This window comes from Patiria miniata, unplaced genomic scaffold (genome assembly GCF_015706575.1).
Source record: "Patiria miniata isolate m_02_andy unplaced genomic scaffold, ASM1570657v1 HiC_scaffold_22, whole genome shotgun sequence".
Taxonomy (NCBI): domain Eukaryota; kingdom Metazoa; phylum Echinodermata; class Asteroidea; order Valvatida; family Asterinidae; genus Patiria; species Patiria miniata.
Genome location: NW_024037061.1, coordinates 8,600,567 through 8,617,922, shown reverse-complemented (window position 1 = coordinate 8,617,922; position 17,356 = coordinate 8,600,567). Strand labels below are relative to the sequence as shown.

At 38.2% G+C, this 17,356-nt stretch overlaps 1 protein-coding gene across 2 annotated transcripts in view; it reads left to right on the top strand.

Annotated features, from left to right (window-relative positions):
- The window catches only part of LOC119730770 (synaptic vesicle 2-related protein-like), a 41,598-nt gene that overhangs the window by 3,192 nt on the left and 21,050 nt on the right, over positions 1 to 17,356 (top strand). For both annotated transcript variants that reach the window (XM_038203797.1, XM_038203798.1), the window contains exons 2-5: positions 1,229 to 1,283; positions 2,039 to 2,247; positions 3,245 to 3,330; positions 5,258 to 5,428. In XM_038203797.1, coding sequence (XP_038059725.1) covers positions 1,231 to 1,283; positions 2,039 to 2,247; positions 3,245 to 3,330; positions 5,258 to 5,428 — 519 coding nt within the window. In that variant the 5' untranslated portion in view covers positions 1,229 to 1,230. The remainder of the gene's footprint in view (positions 1 to 1,228; positions 1,284 to 2,038; positions 2,248 to 3,244; positions 3,331 to 5,257; positions 5,429 to 17,356) is intronic.

Genomic DNA, 17,356 nt, shown 5'->3' with positions numbered 1-17,356 from the left:
CCGTCGGTATTCTTCACCAATCCGTCTATGTTCGTGACAAACCGTGGTGTATTCGTAGATAAACCGTAGGACTGTCGTGGCTATCCGTCCTGAAACCGTAGTGCATTCTTAGAAAGTTGATTTTTCCACGAATCTCGACGATTTATAGTGATCGATTGATTCTTGGTAATCCGTGGATATTCGTAGCTCCAACCGTGAATGTGTGACTTGGGCTTTACATATGTACTTGTAGATCATCCAAGACCAAAGACTAAGAACCCGCCAAGACCATGAGCTTTAAAACTTGATTTAAAATGTTGAAAATCGTACCAAAAACGTAGGAAATGTGGCGCCAAATTCAAATTTCGTCTACTGAGCTCCAGTCTACAGACAGTGATCAGTAAGTGCTGCGATGTCGTCCCGAATATTACGACTCCGAAACGACCTCGAACCGAATATTACGACTTCGCTACGAATTGGATCCGTTCAATGGATTTTTTGACGACTGAGTCTCGATCTCGTTGCGACAGAGTACCGACACAACCGATTGAGTACCGATACAAAAGACTGAGAACCGATGCCGAAACAACAAAATGACGTCATTTTCGGAATTTTACGTCGTAATGGTCGTTTCAAAGTCGGCAAAAAAAAATGGCCGACCATGTACGACCACTGCCGATATCGCAAATACTATTGCGATGTCGTAACGACTCCGTTAAACGTTTGAGTACAGACAGAGAACGGATGGATTCTGATCCGTTTTGGATTTTGCCCACCATCAAGATTTGTTTTAACTGTTGAAACTAATCGTGGCTTCACTGCCGACCATGCACGACCTGTAGGATGCCGAAACGACGCTCAAGAAGTCGCTCCGGTAAAGTTGATAAGTCGTTGCGAGTTTCACAATGTCGTCAAGTCTTGCGTCTCAGCACTGTCTTATCGCGATCGAGAGGCTACATCGTGACAGTGTGACAGGGGCTTAGGACTGTGCGTGTGCCTAAATTACTGACGCATTGAGCAGACCAGTGGCGTAACTATAAGGGAGGGACAAGGTGCACGTCCCCGCTCAAAATTGGAGGGAAGGCAACCATTGTTGAGCTTTTTATTGTTAAAAAAAACCTTTGAATGTATGCCCCCTCCAGCAAAAAGTAATGAGACCCCCCCCCCCCCAGCCCCCTCTGCCAAGTTACTAATGAGTTTACACTGGTTATATTTCGGGTAAATTGAGATTTCCCCCTGATTTCGACAGATATGGAATCATCTTTCTGTGATCACACCGAGATACGACACGACGGACGGGAACCGTGAGTTTTCAAATTTTCCGTCTTGTTTTCGTCTTGTTCTAATTCTTAGACTTGTTCTTATAGATACTTTATTAATTTTAAATTCTCCTATGTTTGCTAATATTTCCAACGCAACCATATACGTATGGAAGGCAAATCCAAACTTTACAATGTTTACTTTATGTTCAATTCATCTGCCTAAATTTCTGTAGGCAAGCTGTTAGGGGAGCGATTCCTCGGCTTATATAGCACCGATATTAACACACAAGGTCTTAATATGAAAAAAAAACGACGATAAAAAAAATACAGCTTTGACAAATCGGCAACAAAAAAGTTGAATATCGCCCTCTTGTGACCTTTCAGTCCAATTTTTTCTTTGACAACGGCTGTTTGATGTTTTAGCAAATAATGTGAAGGGATTATTCATTGGCGGCATAAACATGCAATGGTTAATGGTGCGGATCGCACGCGGCCGGTTGGCCGCGTGCGCGTCGCGCGGCATGCATGTGCAACGCACGTACATACGTCGTGTACGACGTCGTACACGACGTACGTAAGTACGTGCGCGGCATTTATGCATGCAGCTCAGCAAGTAAGCACACTGGCCCCACCTGACAGCATTGTGACAGCCGACGTATGGGCGTGAGTGGAATGGCCCCAAAAATGTCATATTTCAGCTGGGAAAAAGAAAACAGCATCATAAGAGCTTTGATTTTCGAAGTCCTCAGATCCGTCTGTGTCGCCGTGTAAAAATCAGTGATGAATTTCCTTCGCAGAGTGGTAAAATTTCGCCGGGGAGCATCGAATGCAAGTGACGGTGGTGCAGATCGGGAGAGTTACGAAGATGTTGATCTAGGTACCGGGGGAACGGACGGTGGGTCAACGGGGCGATTGCGCCGAAACACGGCCGAGTTGGCCAGTGGATTCGGTAGCATAGTCGGTGGTGTTGGGGAAGTGGATGCAGACGCGTTAGGATTGTGTGAAGGTTGGTGATTTCTTTTCTTGAAAAGTACTTAAATTTCATGATGTTTTATGTCCGTGATTATGTTTTTTTTTAAATTTAATTGAATGATAAGGCCAAATAAAAAAAAATACATGTTTAGTGTCCTGCTTTTTTGAAAAAAAAAGAAAGCAGGATGCCTTTTTTTTTCCTCCTTCAAAATGGCAGCCCGACCTGGCTATTTTTCAAGATGGCCTCAAGTTTTTTTGTTTTTTTAAATGACCGCCATTGGACTCAGGTAATGACATGGGCTAGATGCAATACACAAAGAGGCCAAAATGATGTCACTGTTTAAAATTTATCATATTTTCAATAAAAAAAAAAAGAGGCGGCTTCCTAAAAGGAAGCACGTGGGAAGCTAAACATGTTTTTTTTTTATTTGGCCTTAAAGTCTTAAAGTAAGATTTTTTTTCCGAAAAAGATCATTGAATTTATTTTAAAAAAATTTAATTCCCAAAAAAAAAGGAAGCGGGCGGGGATGCTAAACATGTTTTTTTTTCCTTTTCTATTTGGCCTTGCATTTATATTCTACCCAAAATAGTAAATAAAAAAAACAGTTTCTAGAAAATGTACTCTTACTATAGTATAATATAATGGACTTTTTCTTTACTGTGGTAATTTTTCACCAGTACCTACATCTTTAACTGTTGAAGTGTGCCAGTTTTTGTATATTTCTTATTTATTTACTCCATTTTGCTACTTATGTTGAAAGGTATTAATGTGACAAAAGGTAATGCAAAGTTCAATTGGTTTGTATGTGTACTTATATCTCAAAAACAGAGGCCACCCCACCCCCTAAAAAAAAAACCAAACAAAACCAAAACATATTTTCTGCGGCCAACATTTGGGCAACATTTTTTGAAAAATTCAAACTTCTACAAAAATTGGGGGAAACAAATTTGTGAGCCCCCCCCCCCCCCCTTCAAATCCTGGGTGCGCCACTGAAAGGTCCGGTAACTTGACTTGTCATTTTCAACCGTAGATGAGTTTACTGTGGAGCAGGCAGTGGAAGCAATTGGCTTTGGATGGTTCCAGATTAAGATATCGGCACTCGTAGGATTTTGCTGGGTATGTTGTGAGGTCTTCATTTCTCCCTCATATTTAATTCCAGCTGAGCACTTCCATTTTTTTCTCCGTGAAGCTATTACAAGCATTAATATGTCAAGGGAAAAAGGAGTCTGACTTTGTTAACTCAGTTAATATTCCTGTACTGTACGTGTACCGTACATTATTGTTTATTAGCTTAAAGGGTTCATGTGATGAATTTATCTTAGGAACATATGTTGTGCACTTTTCTACTCTCTTAAATGTATGAAAACTATTTGACATGAATTCCTTTTTGGTTAATTTTATTGAAAAGTGCACTTCATTTTGAAACATTTAAAATTGTCCATGCTTTTTCCGAACAATTGAGGGCACTGTTGCTGTGATGTCATTTCAGGAAGACACTGTTCAGTTAAGGGTTTTTCTGTTCAAATTGTGGACCCAAAAATTAGTTCATTGAAAACGTTTGCTCACTGGCTTACAACAACCAGTCATAAAAAAGAGCATTTACATACAACAGAATATCCAAAATTATGGCAATTTTTGGTGCTGAAATAGCTCGAACATTGAGGATTCTGCCTGAAATGACATCACTCATTTGCTAATGAAAATGGAAATTTGCATTAATTAGCAAAAAAAACAAAAAGGCACCAACAAATACCCTTGAAAATGGCAAAACGAAAATTGAAAATAAGGTTATGAAAATCGGACACAAAGCTGCATTTTCAAGGATTGCTTTCAAAATATTACATTGCATGGGCCCCTTTAAAAACAGAATTACTTTTCATTTTAAAGTTTAAGTATAAAAGTTAAAGTAAATTTGAACGAGACCTCAGATTAAAAAAATAATGGGTCATGTTTAGATGGTACCGGTACATATAAAATTTACATCATACGAATTATGCATTATTTGAAGCCTAACAAAAATTCTGCCGGATCTTTTTATCCATTAGAAGTGCCAAAAATATCAAAATGAAAACTTTTTACAGAGGGTTGCAGAACTAAATGGTTTTTTTTACAGTAAACTGAAATTAAAAAAAAATTAAAACAATCTTGAAAAGCACAGGGCCGAGAACAACTTTATAAGGAATTAAGATATTTCTTCTTCGTTAGAAATTTCATAACAACCGTTCTCTTGTGTAGAGTGTTTGGTACATTTACATATAATCCTCACTTTCCTATGAACTATTTTGCTAGATCAAATTAAATTTTCCCACCTAAATCTTGCCAAAACTTCAGTGAATTTTTGCCAATCGTGGAAGGGATTCACTCCAATTTTGATGATGCCTGAAGAATGGTGTTATTGTATTTCCGTTTCTTTTCTTCCATTCAAAAACACTGAAAATCTGCAGTACAGGGTGAGTAAAAAAAAACACCAAATGTCGGGACTATTGTTTTAGTAAAGTTTTGCATGTATTTTTTTTCTAAACCTAGGATATGAAAGCCAAATTCATAAGTTTTCTGTTAAAGTTCTGTCCATGGATCACATAAAGGCAAGTGTTCTTTCAGCAAAATAAAAAACAAATCACATAGGGATGTGTGTGAATTGTTTTCGTTTTACTGAAAGAACGCACACCTTTTTTGTGATCCGTGGACAGAACTTAAAATGGTGGTTGTGTTTAATATTCCGTAACTCGAAAAGTACTTAGGTGATTTGAATGATTCTTGTGCTAAAAGAAAGCTTTTGAATTGGGCTGTCACATCCTAGATTTTGAAAGTGCTACATGCAGAACTTCACTAAAACAATGGTCCCGACATTTGGGTTTCGCTTTTTTTTACTCATCCAGTACAGAAGTATGCAGGCTATGTAGCAGCCTTGAATTATAATATGAAACTTTGCATGGTGGAATGATGCACAAATGAGGTCGTTTTTTTTCTGAAGCAACCAGTTGTCAGAGGTTATTATCAAAATAATCTATTAACCATGAAATGTCTTCAAATACTCGTACAGATGGCGGATGCAATAGAAATGATGCTCTTAAGTATTATTTCTCCGGAGCTGAGATGTTTGTGGAATCTTGAACGTTGGCAGGAAGCCCTTATCACCACCGTTGTCTTCATTGGAATGTTCACCAGCTCCACGCTGTGGGGGAAAATGTGTGACAAGTACGGAAGAAGAACGGTAAGTTGGGACAATCTTCTAGTCTTCTTTTCTTTGTTTCTTCATTGAAAATAAGGGAAACTTTAGTTCCATCCCTGAGACAATTTACAATGTCATTTGAAATAATCCTTGAGAGTATTGGTGAAATGTTTTGTAATAAACCCTTAAATTTGTATCCTCCATGCTCTTCAACAAATTCTTTCTTTTTTCTATTAACAATTTTTTAACTTGTAAGTTTTATTCCGACCAAAAACTGGCTCTTTTTCGTTTTTTGTTTTGGGCATAAACAGATCTGCTTTGCAAAGAGACTGGCTCCCGGTCTGTACATTATTGATACCAATTGTGGGGCGGAAACCAGCCTACCCAGCGAGAATGGGAAATATTGTCGGGCAGCCAGTAACTCGAACTTGTACATTAATAATTCAATACATGTCACTAAACATGGGCCGATATTTTTCGGTCAATGTCTCACACGAAAGTGGCAAAATCGTCTCTTGCTTCATTTGACCTGACTCCTGAATTAACTGACAAACTAACTCATAATTGACTCGAAAAAACTCGGCCAAGTCAACCCAAATATACATTTTGGTTTCAGACCGGCGAACCTTACGTATTAGGCCTATAAGGCATAGGACCATTTGCTTTTCTTGCATTTTGTTTCCAATAATAACACCACTCAAAAACCAACACCACTCGAAATCCAAAGAAGAATGTTCAAAAGCAAATGTTTCAGGTCATTGGAAATTAGACTTTCCGAGAAAACAGTAAAAAAAACATGCACTACAGGTATTGATCACGAAACACGATTTCGAGCAGCACTCTTAATTTATTCCCCCCAAAATCAATCAATTTACAGATCGTTGGAAATCACATACTTTCCCCATGTACCGGTAAATGACATCAAGCCAGACAGATTAAAATCACACAGGCGTTTAGTACCAGTACTATAATCCAAGTAATAAGCAATAAACTTTATTTACCTTTCTTTAATAACAGACATAATCTCCAGCGCCTTGAGTACCTAATTGTTGGTAGATCCGTGCGCTTTGGGGATAAATTATGCAAATTATCCTATAAGCCATTCATTTTGCCATTCGATTTCACTGTAGTTTCAAAATGTGCAAGTCAATCTTTTGCCAACTTCCATGTGAAGTCAATCCTCAAATGTTGAACTATAATATAAAATTTCCTCTGAATATTTGGACTGCTGCAACTCTGAAACGCTAGTCTGAAACGGTGTAAGGTTAAAATGTTGTTGTTATGATGTATGTCGTTTGCAAACAGCATCATTTGCATATTGACACGGCTTTGAATAGGATGCTGACATGTGTTGGTTCAGATAGCCAAGGACAAATTGATCTACCGGGGTATTCAGTGAAAACCACAGCTTGGTGTCACTTTAAATAATGCACAGATGTTTTTGTGTGTGTAGGCTTCTATTTTTCGAAAATAGCAAACCAAGTAAGGCAAAAAATAAAGAATTACTGGGTACAATCACTGATTGATTGTAAAAGTGGATGTCATACAACCTAGTTTTATCATTATAACCCTCCCATGCAAACATACACTCTTGGCAAAGTTGTCCTTTCAGTCGAAATCAGTCCAGTGACTGTTTTTAACAGTTAATAGCTCCCATTCTACAACCTTGGGCAGATCCTGGTGGGGGGTGGGGGCAATGAGGGCCATGGCTTCCCCCCCCCCCTCTCAAAAAACAAACCCAAATTGTTGTTTTTTCTTTAATTAAATTGACGTCGCAATAAAGGCAGGCACAAGCAGGCAGGCACAAGCAGGCACCACCATCTTTTCCTTAAAAAAAATTGGTTAATTCAACCAATTTGAACTTAAAGTGGTCAGAAATTGCCTCAGATCGCACCACAGAGCACCTACACGTACATGTACAATGTAGAATTAAGCAAACCGAGGGCCCTTGAGCGGGTGGGCCCTGAACCTCACGCCGTAAATTTTTGACACACTTTTCTTTTGGGGGGGGGGGGGGGACCAACATTTTTTGGCCCCCCCCCCCAAAAAAGTGTTCTGGATCCGCCCTTGCCAGTCTACCGGTACATACGTACAGCAGCATTGACAGGCTGTGACTGAGTAATTGATACAGTTTTGCTTGGACTGTTCAAGTAGGTGATTGATAAGCCAGCTGTGCCCACTACTTGCCTGCTTTTGTCTGTTGACTGAATTTGACTAGTCACAGTGCTTGCTTGAAATATGATCTGATCGTTGGTGACTACTAACTAGCCTGTGTAAAAGGCATGGCAGGGGAAGAGGATTGATCTTTTGACTGTCTGTGACTGTTCAGACAGCAGGAGGGTTGCATTTTATATTTAAAACAAGGGATTTATAAGTTTGCTGTTTTTTACATAAAAGATGAAACTAAGCCAACTTAACCTGCTTGGCACTTTAAAATTGAAGTAATTAATTTTTTTAAGACATAAATGTTCAGCATTTTTGTCAGTTTGTCTTCTGTTGACTCAAGCCTTTTTTCCAGTGGATCAGGTTCAACAATACTCATTGCAAAGGAAAGGGGTATTACTTTTTCTGATTATTTCTGACGCCTGAGTTTGTATTAACAAGAGTCGACTGTTACTATTTTGTTTATCAAGAAAATATCTCAGTGAAATTGATTGTTTGGGTAAAACTGATTTACCATCGGAGCCTAATTAACATGATTAAAGGTACATTATAGATCATTTGCTATTTGTGCATGTTTTTTCTTCATTTGAATCAACAAAACTGCTTGAAATCTGAAGTAGGGCGCTTATAACAACTTAGGTTTAGTTCGGTGGCTTCCATATCTTTTGGGAAAAAACATAGAATTCTGGGGGTCTTGTGACTGGATTCAGTTGCTAAATGCCTTTCAAGAAAAAGTGTACTCGAGGCACCTTTTTTTTTCCCCGATCAAAACCATTTCTGGCGGAATGCTTTCACAGGGTTTTTGGATCCAACAATGTCTACTTTGAAATCAAGTCATGCCTGGCTTAAGCCAATGAATGCTGCATTCAAATACTCTTGAAATGCTATTACACAGACAGCATACAAAAATCCTATAAATAAAACACACCATAAATTCCCCTTGGCTAACACTTTACAGATGTTTAAAGGTAGAGTAGATCATTTGCCATTTGTGTATTAATTTGTTTTGTTGAAGCAACAAAAGTGCTTATTTAAAGCCATTATTCATTTGCAGCTATCCAAAAAGTAACTGGTGTAATTATTGTTGAGAAACATACTTGGTTGAAAGATACGGTAGTAAGGGGACTAAACTCCCTGTGAAATTATTCTTTCTGGCAAGCTGTCATTTTGAAGAAATCAACGAAACAAGGCCTTTCCAACGGTGCATCTTAAGAAGCACCGTTGGAAATTTCCATTAGTAGTTCGGTGGAGTGCGCGCAAGCGTTGACACGACGCACACGCGCACGTGGTTGCTACAATTCATCGGATCGGTGCGCGACATCGCATTGCTGCATTCGGCTCAGTGAGAACTTGTCTCGGGCGCTGAATTCAGGCCCGATTCAAAACATGATTCAGCAACTTTTGATTTGAAATCGAGATCCTAGAATGATGTTTTTCTCGAAATATACAGCTGAAGCTGAGCTGAAACTTCATCAGGTTAGTTGTTCAGCACTCTTCTTTAGATTTTGAGCACTTTTGTTGCTTCAAACGAACAAAGTGCACAAATTACAAATGATGGACTATACCTTTAAGACGGGTGCTTAACAACTACCGGTACTAACCTGATGAAGTTTTACTTTTTGAATGCTGTATATTCCAAGGAAACAATATTCTAGGATCTCGATTTCAATTCAAAAGTTATATTTTGAATTGTTCCCAAAATCAGCACAGCCGTTTGCAGCTACGGTACATGTTGAAAAACCTGTGAAAAAAGTTGTGCGACCAAGTCTGCAGCAACAGGATCTGTACAGGTTTCATAATTCCAGGCATAGAATTAAACTCTATAGTCCAAGTCGACTTAAAGGTAGAGTTTATATGTCATTTGTGCATATGTTTTCGTTTGAAGCAGCAAAAGTGCCCAAAAACTAAAGAAGGTTGCTTATTAAAAGGGAATATTCAACATAAATTGCAAATATCAAAAAAACAAAACTACCAAATTATTATGAAATACCGGTACCTTACTGTATTGTTTGAATGACAGTCTACATGTATTCAGTTCTTCTGATTTGAAAATCACAGGCGTGTGGAAAAACGCACACCTGGATTTTTCTAGGCGTGTGATTTTTCTAGGCATGTGATTTTTCTAGGCGTGTGATTTTTCCAGCTGTGTGATTTTTCTAGGTGTGTGATCCTGTGGTCCAAGTTGGGACTGAACAATCTGGTATTTTTTTTCATAATATTCATCTTGGTTAACAATAAAGCCATTTTCTCTTCACCGACATACATGTACTTTATTTTTCACAAATTATGAAGTATAATTATGCCGTAAATGTATGCCGAGGTGTGCGGTACTGAGGGATTCAGGCGTGCGATTATTTGCACTTCTCAGGAAGCATTTAGGCGTGTGATGGCGTGGGGGTGTGATCGCACGCCTCAAATCAGAAGGACTGATGTATTTTAGCATCACACTGTAAAATCATGGCAGCTGGTGTGCTGACATTTTCAAGAAAAGTTGAATTTTTGTATCAATTTCCAACACTGCTCGGCCTTTTTTCAAATACTGCCCCTAATTTACCATATTTAGTTAGTCCGCATTTTGTTTGCAATCGACCACACACCTATGAATGGGTACAAGCCAGCTAGACTAGTTCCCTTCCGTGACGTCTATAAATTGCTCCGTTTTGTCTGCAGTGGGAACCAGACTACTGGAACATGATTGTTTTCCTTGGTTTTTCCAGCATCTATGAACACAAAACTTCAGGCAAGTCAGCATAACAATTTTGGTACAAAATACTAACCCCCAATGGCCCCAAATCCATCCATTTCTGAAAATTGCGGCAAAAGCAAATGTTTTGCCAGTATGTTCCCTTTAACAACTAACCTGATAAAGTTTTAGCTCTGTGAATGCTGTATATTCTGAGAAAACACTATTCTAGGATCTCGATTTCAATTCAAAAGTTGCCGAGTCTATTTTGAAATGCACCTGAAATCAGCATCTGGGACACATTCTCATTCAGTCGATTGCAGCTACGCGATGTCATGCACTGAACCGACACTTGCGCACACCCATTCATAGCTTTGCCGAATTAAAAAATGAACTAATAATGGATATTTCCAAAAATGCGTTTTTGGACACATCTTTGGAAATTAGATTTTTTGTGTGTTCTTCAAAATGACAGCATGCCAGAAAGAATAATTTCACAGGGAGTTTATTTTAACCAAGTATGCTTTTCAACAATAATTTTGTCAGTTACTTTTTAGATAGAGCTGCAAATGACATACTCTACCTTTAAAGATATAGTCTATCATTTGTAATTTGTGCATTTTGTTCGTATGAAGCAACAAAAGTGTTCAAAATCTAATGAAGGATACTGAACAACTAACCTGATGAAGTTTCAGCTCAGCTTCAGCTGTATATTCCGAGAAAAACAGCATTCTACGATCTCAATTTCAAATCAAAAGTTGCTGAATCATGTTTTGAATTGTTTTGAATTGCAGCTTTAGTGATGTCGCGTACTGATCCGACGAATTATAGCAACCGCGCGCGCCTGTGCGTCGTGCCAATGCTTGCGCGCGCTGCGCCGAATAACAAAATGAACTACTAATTTAAATTTTTCTACGGTGCATCTTAAGACGCACTGTTGGAAAGGCCTTCTTTCGTTGATTACTTCAAAATGACAGCTTGCCAGAAAGAATAATTTCACAGGGAGTTTAGTCCACTTACTATCTTTCAACCAAGTATGTTTTTCAACAATAATACGCCAGTTACTTTTTTGGATGGCAGCAAATGATGGACTGTAGCTTTAAAATTCAACTGCATCAACGAAGTCATTTCTTTCCAGTCACTAAAACGATGAGTAACAGTTCACATATTGTGCACAATTTATGATAGTTCTAGCCCTAAATGTGATGCCATGTTGTCTGCGCAAGTCAAATCTCGGAAGCTGTAAGTGACTCTTCTCCTGAGTGCATTAGGGGGAAAAGGATGAAGTGGGTGCGTTGCCATGGTAACTGCACGGGAGGATGAAGAACGCACGGGATCCTGGTTTGTCATACATTAAGTGTCATGTTCACTGAAACACAAAAACACTTCGCAAATTTATCCTGCGTACGTGTTAATGATTATGCTATGGTTTGCTGTGGTTTTGTGAGGTACAATTTAGGGCATACACTTTGTAAATTGTGAAAAAAAAAGCTGATGTGGTTTGGGATTGAAATCATTTGACCTTGAGCATTAAACTTAGGTCTTGCCATGATGACTCATAGCCAGGCAAATGATTCCAATCCCCAACGCCAGCCCTTTTTTCACAACATGAAGGATTTTACACAGCATACATAACACAGCACTGAAATTCATTAAGACAAGGAACTTGGTCACAGTGACCAAAGATGTTGTTGTGATCAATTTTGTGTAGTGATGCTTGACTGAAATTAAATGAAACTCCTGGGGGTTTAGGCCAAGGGTACTGTATATAAACTTGTGATTCTTGCAAAACTTTAAAGGGGGAGGGGTAAAAAAGTATATTTTATATAAAGATTTTAAAGGGCTCCTCCACATTTAAATTCAAAGACAATTTTCGGAAGCCCCCTTTATATTAAAATAATGTTTAGAACTACGGTAAAGATCATGTGTACAAGTTTGTATTACAACATGAAGAGCATCAAGCTTAGTTTTGGAGTCACACGTATGTATTTACCCTAACTCCCTAGCATGATTGACTAGGAACCATACCCATCCTGGCAAATTCCAACACCATATGGGAAACTGCACACACATGTTTCTGACTTTGATTCTGGAGGTTATGTGCCAACCCAATGTAAACGACTGCCAGTTTAGGGGTACTGTACCCATCCTGACAGATTCCAACAAAACATGCCGTTGGGGTTATGACGGGTTGAGTTCTGTTAGGGTTAAGAACTCAACATCTGCTGTGACAGCTAGTGCACCGATTGCATATAACAAGCTTGGAAGTTTGAGGGAAAAAAATAATCACATCAGGGGTATTTATGCAAAATATCTGCATTGTACATATAGTAACTCAACTACATGTACATACATGTAAAGCTGTTGGAATATGGGAATTTCAAGATATGGATGATCTACGAAGTAGAGAACAGAACTGAAAAGGATCAAAGAACATAATTTTTAAAACCAATTTATGATTTCTTTTCATTACTAATTTGTTTTTAATGAAAGGGATGCATTGCACAAGTTTACGCTAACAACACAAATGTTTCCAACAACTTCCCATTTGGGTATGTATAAAAGCTTTTGAACGCTGGAAACATTTTTGCTTCAGCGGAACGCAATCTTGGTTTTTTTTTCTCTTTTGATTATGGCCCTGACCTGTTGATGAATGAAACAAATTCTTTAACCCTAACCTTCCCAAATCCTTCAAAGTCCTCTTTACAAAATGGAGGATTTTATAGTTGATTGAGGCGGTGGTCACCCCTCCAAGGACCACATTAAAAACATAGGGCCTAACGGATGCTTTTGGAGGATTGAGGATGTATGGAATTTTTACACGGAGGCAGTTGGAGGATTTGACAGGATTGACGTTGCATCCTAACAAAAATGCCTAGGAAGTTAGGGTTAATCAATATCGGTATTTGCTTACTGACAAAACCCACACCGGCTGGGACAAAATAAACATCATTTGCTGCATATGTACATGCATGTACATTGTACGTGTCGACATTTTCATATTTTTGTATATAAATTATGCAACGAATTACGTGTTTGTTGTATGTACCAGTATACATGAACACATGTTTTCTAATTATTTTTTTTAATTTCTAAATATTAAATGATTAGTAAGTAATTTTTTCATACCAGTATTTTTAACATTACGGCCACTGTTTCTTATGCATGATCCAAAGTGTTCTTAGTCATTATCTTACATGTCTTGGTCATGTTGGTTGTTTTTATAATTTTTCAATGTAAATTGAGCATCTTTTATTATTCAGTTAAAATGATATCCAATTGAAAACTCCGGATTGTTTTTCATATTTGGAGTCAGGTTGGTGCAGTGGTTCTTTCCTCACCTTCACTGCTGTGACCAGGGTTCGAATCCTGTCAGTGGGCCAATATGTGTTTTCAGTCCCTGCCTGAGTCCGTGGGTTTTCCTCAGAATATTTTCGGTGGTTTTCTTCCACCTTTAAAGCTGTAATTTCTTCTCGTTGTCCAGGTTTCTTCGGGTTTGCAAGCTACAGTGCTCAGGCGATTTTGTGAAATCCTCGGTTTCAATACCAGAAATTAATAAGAATAGTATTAATGATAAGTGGGATACTTGGTTTAAATGTGCTGGTATGTAAAAGCACAGCTGAAAAATTATCAATTATTTTTTTTTTAATTTACAAAATTACATATGGGAGAACTGCTATTCATCTGTTTGCTTGGAAGAGTAGAAAATAATAAGGTAAATTATGCATTGACCTGGAACTGGCAAAACAAGCATGGTCACAATGCATACCGTGCCTGAATTATTTATAACAATTATTATTCAAATTACATGTACATAAATGTACATACATGTAGTCGGATTTTTTATGGATAATAAAATAACCTCGATTCTCCAACCAATTATACAGGGTGAGTAAAAACAAAAAGCGGAACCCAAACCCCCAAAAATATATTTCATATTTAAAAAAAATATGTAACTCCAAAAATAATAATGACTGGAAAGCCAATTTCAGAATCTACTTCTAGATGAAAAATTACTGAAATTGCTCAATCCATTCAAAGAATATCACCATTTAAACGCAATGACCCTAAACCTGTTTCATCCTCCCAAAAAAGCAATTTATTGGTGTTCTGACTGTTTGGAACAACAAAGAAAATGACACAGAATACTTGTTCCAACAACTGTCCAGAACTGTTGTACACAAACTGTCCAGAACTGTAGTACATACCGTACACGTATTATCTTTATTACAGCTGTAGTCCATCATTTGCAGCCATCCGAAAAGCAACTGGCGTAATTATTGTTGAAAAACAAACTTGGTTGAAAGATAGTAAGGGAACTAAACTCCCTGTGAAATTATTCTTTCTGGCAAGCTGTCATTTTGAAGTAATCAACGAAAGAAGGCCTTTCCAACGGTGTGTCTTAAGATGCACCGTAGGAAAATTTAAATTAGTAGTTCATTTTGTTATTCGGCACAGCGCGCGCAAGCATTGGCACGACGCACAGGCGCGCGCGGTTGCTATAATTCGTCGGATCAGTGCGCGACGTCGCGCATAGCTGCAATTCAAAACAATTCAAAACATTATTCAGTATCTTTTGATTTGAAATTGAGATCCTAGAATGCTGTTTTTCTCGGAATATACAGCTGAAGCTTAGCTGAAACTTCATCAGGTTAGTTGTTCAGTATCCTTCATTAGATTTTGAACACTTTTGTTGCTTCAAACGAACAAAATGCACAAATTACAAATGATGGACTACATGTATATCTTTAACAACTCTGCTTTATAGGCAAATACATACACATGTAATATGATTTATAAAATCCACAGTTTTTCCAAAAGACGGCCTTCAAAAGGACTTTATTGAATATTTGTAACTTTTAAACTGAGGCGTTATCGCTGGTGATGTTTGAAGACAATTATGACGACGACGATTCTTGAAATGGCGTTTTGGACGAAAGAGGTTTTAGGGTCATGGTGTTTTTAAATGGTTGGCACAATTGCAGAATACCCCGCCACTCGATCTATCCACCTCGTAGCCGGCTACGAGGTCACGGTTGGTTGACCTCAATAAACATTCTCAGCGCTACTTGTATGTACTATGCGTCATGCTCCATTGGACTCCCACTTCGTGACCGCGTAGCCGCCAACAGGGTAGTTGGTTTGGACTTAGAATTTTTTCAGCAACTCCCATTCCTTTTGTGTTGCTTCGTTCTCAAGCATATTCAAGGGGACTCCCACTCCGTAGCCTCGTAGCCGCCAACAGGGTGGTTGGTTTGGACTTAAAAAAAATTCAGCAACTCCCATTCATTTTGTGTTGCTTCGTTCTCAAATAATGGACGCCCACTCAGTATCCGCGTAGCTGGCAATGGACTTGAATTGTTTCTTTTGCAGTGATTCCAACCTCGTAGCCAGTGATTTTAGGGGTGTATTTCCGAGTGGCGGGGTATTCTGCAATTACTCCAAATGGTTATTTGCTTTGAATGGATTGAGCAGTTATTTTTTTCATCTAAAAGTAGTTTATGAAAATGGCTTTCCAGTCATTATTATTTTTGGTGCTACGTATTTTTTAAGAATACATGTACAATGTATGCAATATATTTTTTGAGGTTTGGGTTCCGCACGAACTAACCACAAATGTATGTACTGTAAGCACAACATCTTGAAAATTCGTCATTAATTTAATATGAGCTCGTTCTCTAATGCAGGAAGTTTAGTTAATATCTTTAGTGGCTGCGCTGCACGGATTGTAACATCAGTCATTCATTATGTCATGGATGGTCGCTTGGACAATGGATCTCAGTTTATTGGACTGTATTTTATACAATGTTAAAGGGGGCAGTATTAATGTCGTGCAATTTGCTGTCGGTCGTTTTCAGTGCGGAGAAATTAAGCCATTGAAATATCCTGACAGGCAGATCTATACAGGCGCACGAAGCTGGTATTGTTAAGTGTTTGCTTTCTAATTTAGATTTAATTAAATTTTCTTGTGTGGCCTTCATTAAAGGGAATATAAACATCATTTGCTTTTGCTGTAATTTTCAGAATGGATGGATTTGGGGGGTTGGTATTACATTGTACATGTATATAGCATATATTGGTACACTGACTTGTGTGATGTTTTGGGTTCGTAGATGATATAAAAACCTAGAAAAACAATCATTTTCCTGTAATCTGGTTCACTGACTCCATTTAAAATGAAACGGAGCAATTTATTGTCGTTGGGGAATTGTAAGGTCAGGGCACCAGTCTAGCTGGCTTGTACTCGTTCATAGGTGTGTAATCGATTGCAAAAAAATGCAGTCTAACTACAAAATATTGGCAATTGGGGCCAGCATTTGAAATAAGCCAGTTTTTTCCAGCGCTGGTCGGGAGACCATTGTTGGAAATTGATACAAAATTACCACTTTTCTTGAAAATGACAGTATACCAGGTGCCATGATTTTACAGGATGCTTTAGACTGTCATTCACTAACAGTCCAGCAAGGTATTTCAAGATAATTTGGTAGTTATATTTTTTGCTGTTTGCAAATGTTGTATTTTCCCTTTAAAGGTAGAATAGACCATTTGCATCTATCCAAAAAGTAACTGACCAAATTATTGTTGGAAAGCTTACTTGGTTTAAAGATAGCAATGACACTAAACTCCCTGCGAAATTATTCCTTCTGGCATGCTGTCATTTTGAAGAAAACAATAAAAGAAGGCCATTCCCTAAGATGTGTCAAGTGACGCATTTTTGGAAATTTCCGTTGGCAGTAGCTAGGTTTGTAATTGGGCAAATCTGTGATTGGGTTCAAGCCCGTTGACACGACGCACACGTGCGCGCAGTTGCTATTATTAGTGTGTGACATCACGTACATGTAGCAACAGTCGGCTGAACATGCTGAATGAGAATCATACCGGCATGTTCCGAATGCTGATTTCGGGATTGTGTCTTGACTCAGCAACTTTTGAATTGAAATTGAGATCCAGAATATTTCTTCTTGAAATATACAGCATTCACAGAGCTTGTCATCAGATTAGTTGTTAAACACCCGTCTTTAGATTTGAGCACTTTTATTGTTTTAAATGAAAAGAAAGTGCACCAATGACAATGGTCTATACTCTGCTTTTAAGGCAGTTTCACACTAGGCATATTTGTGTAC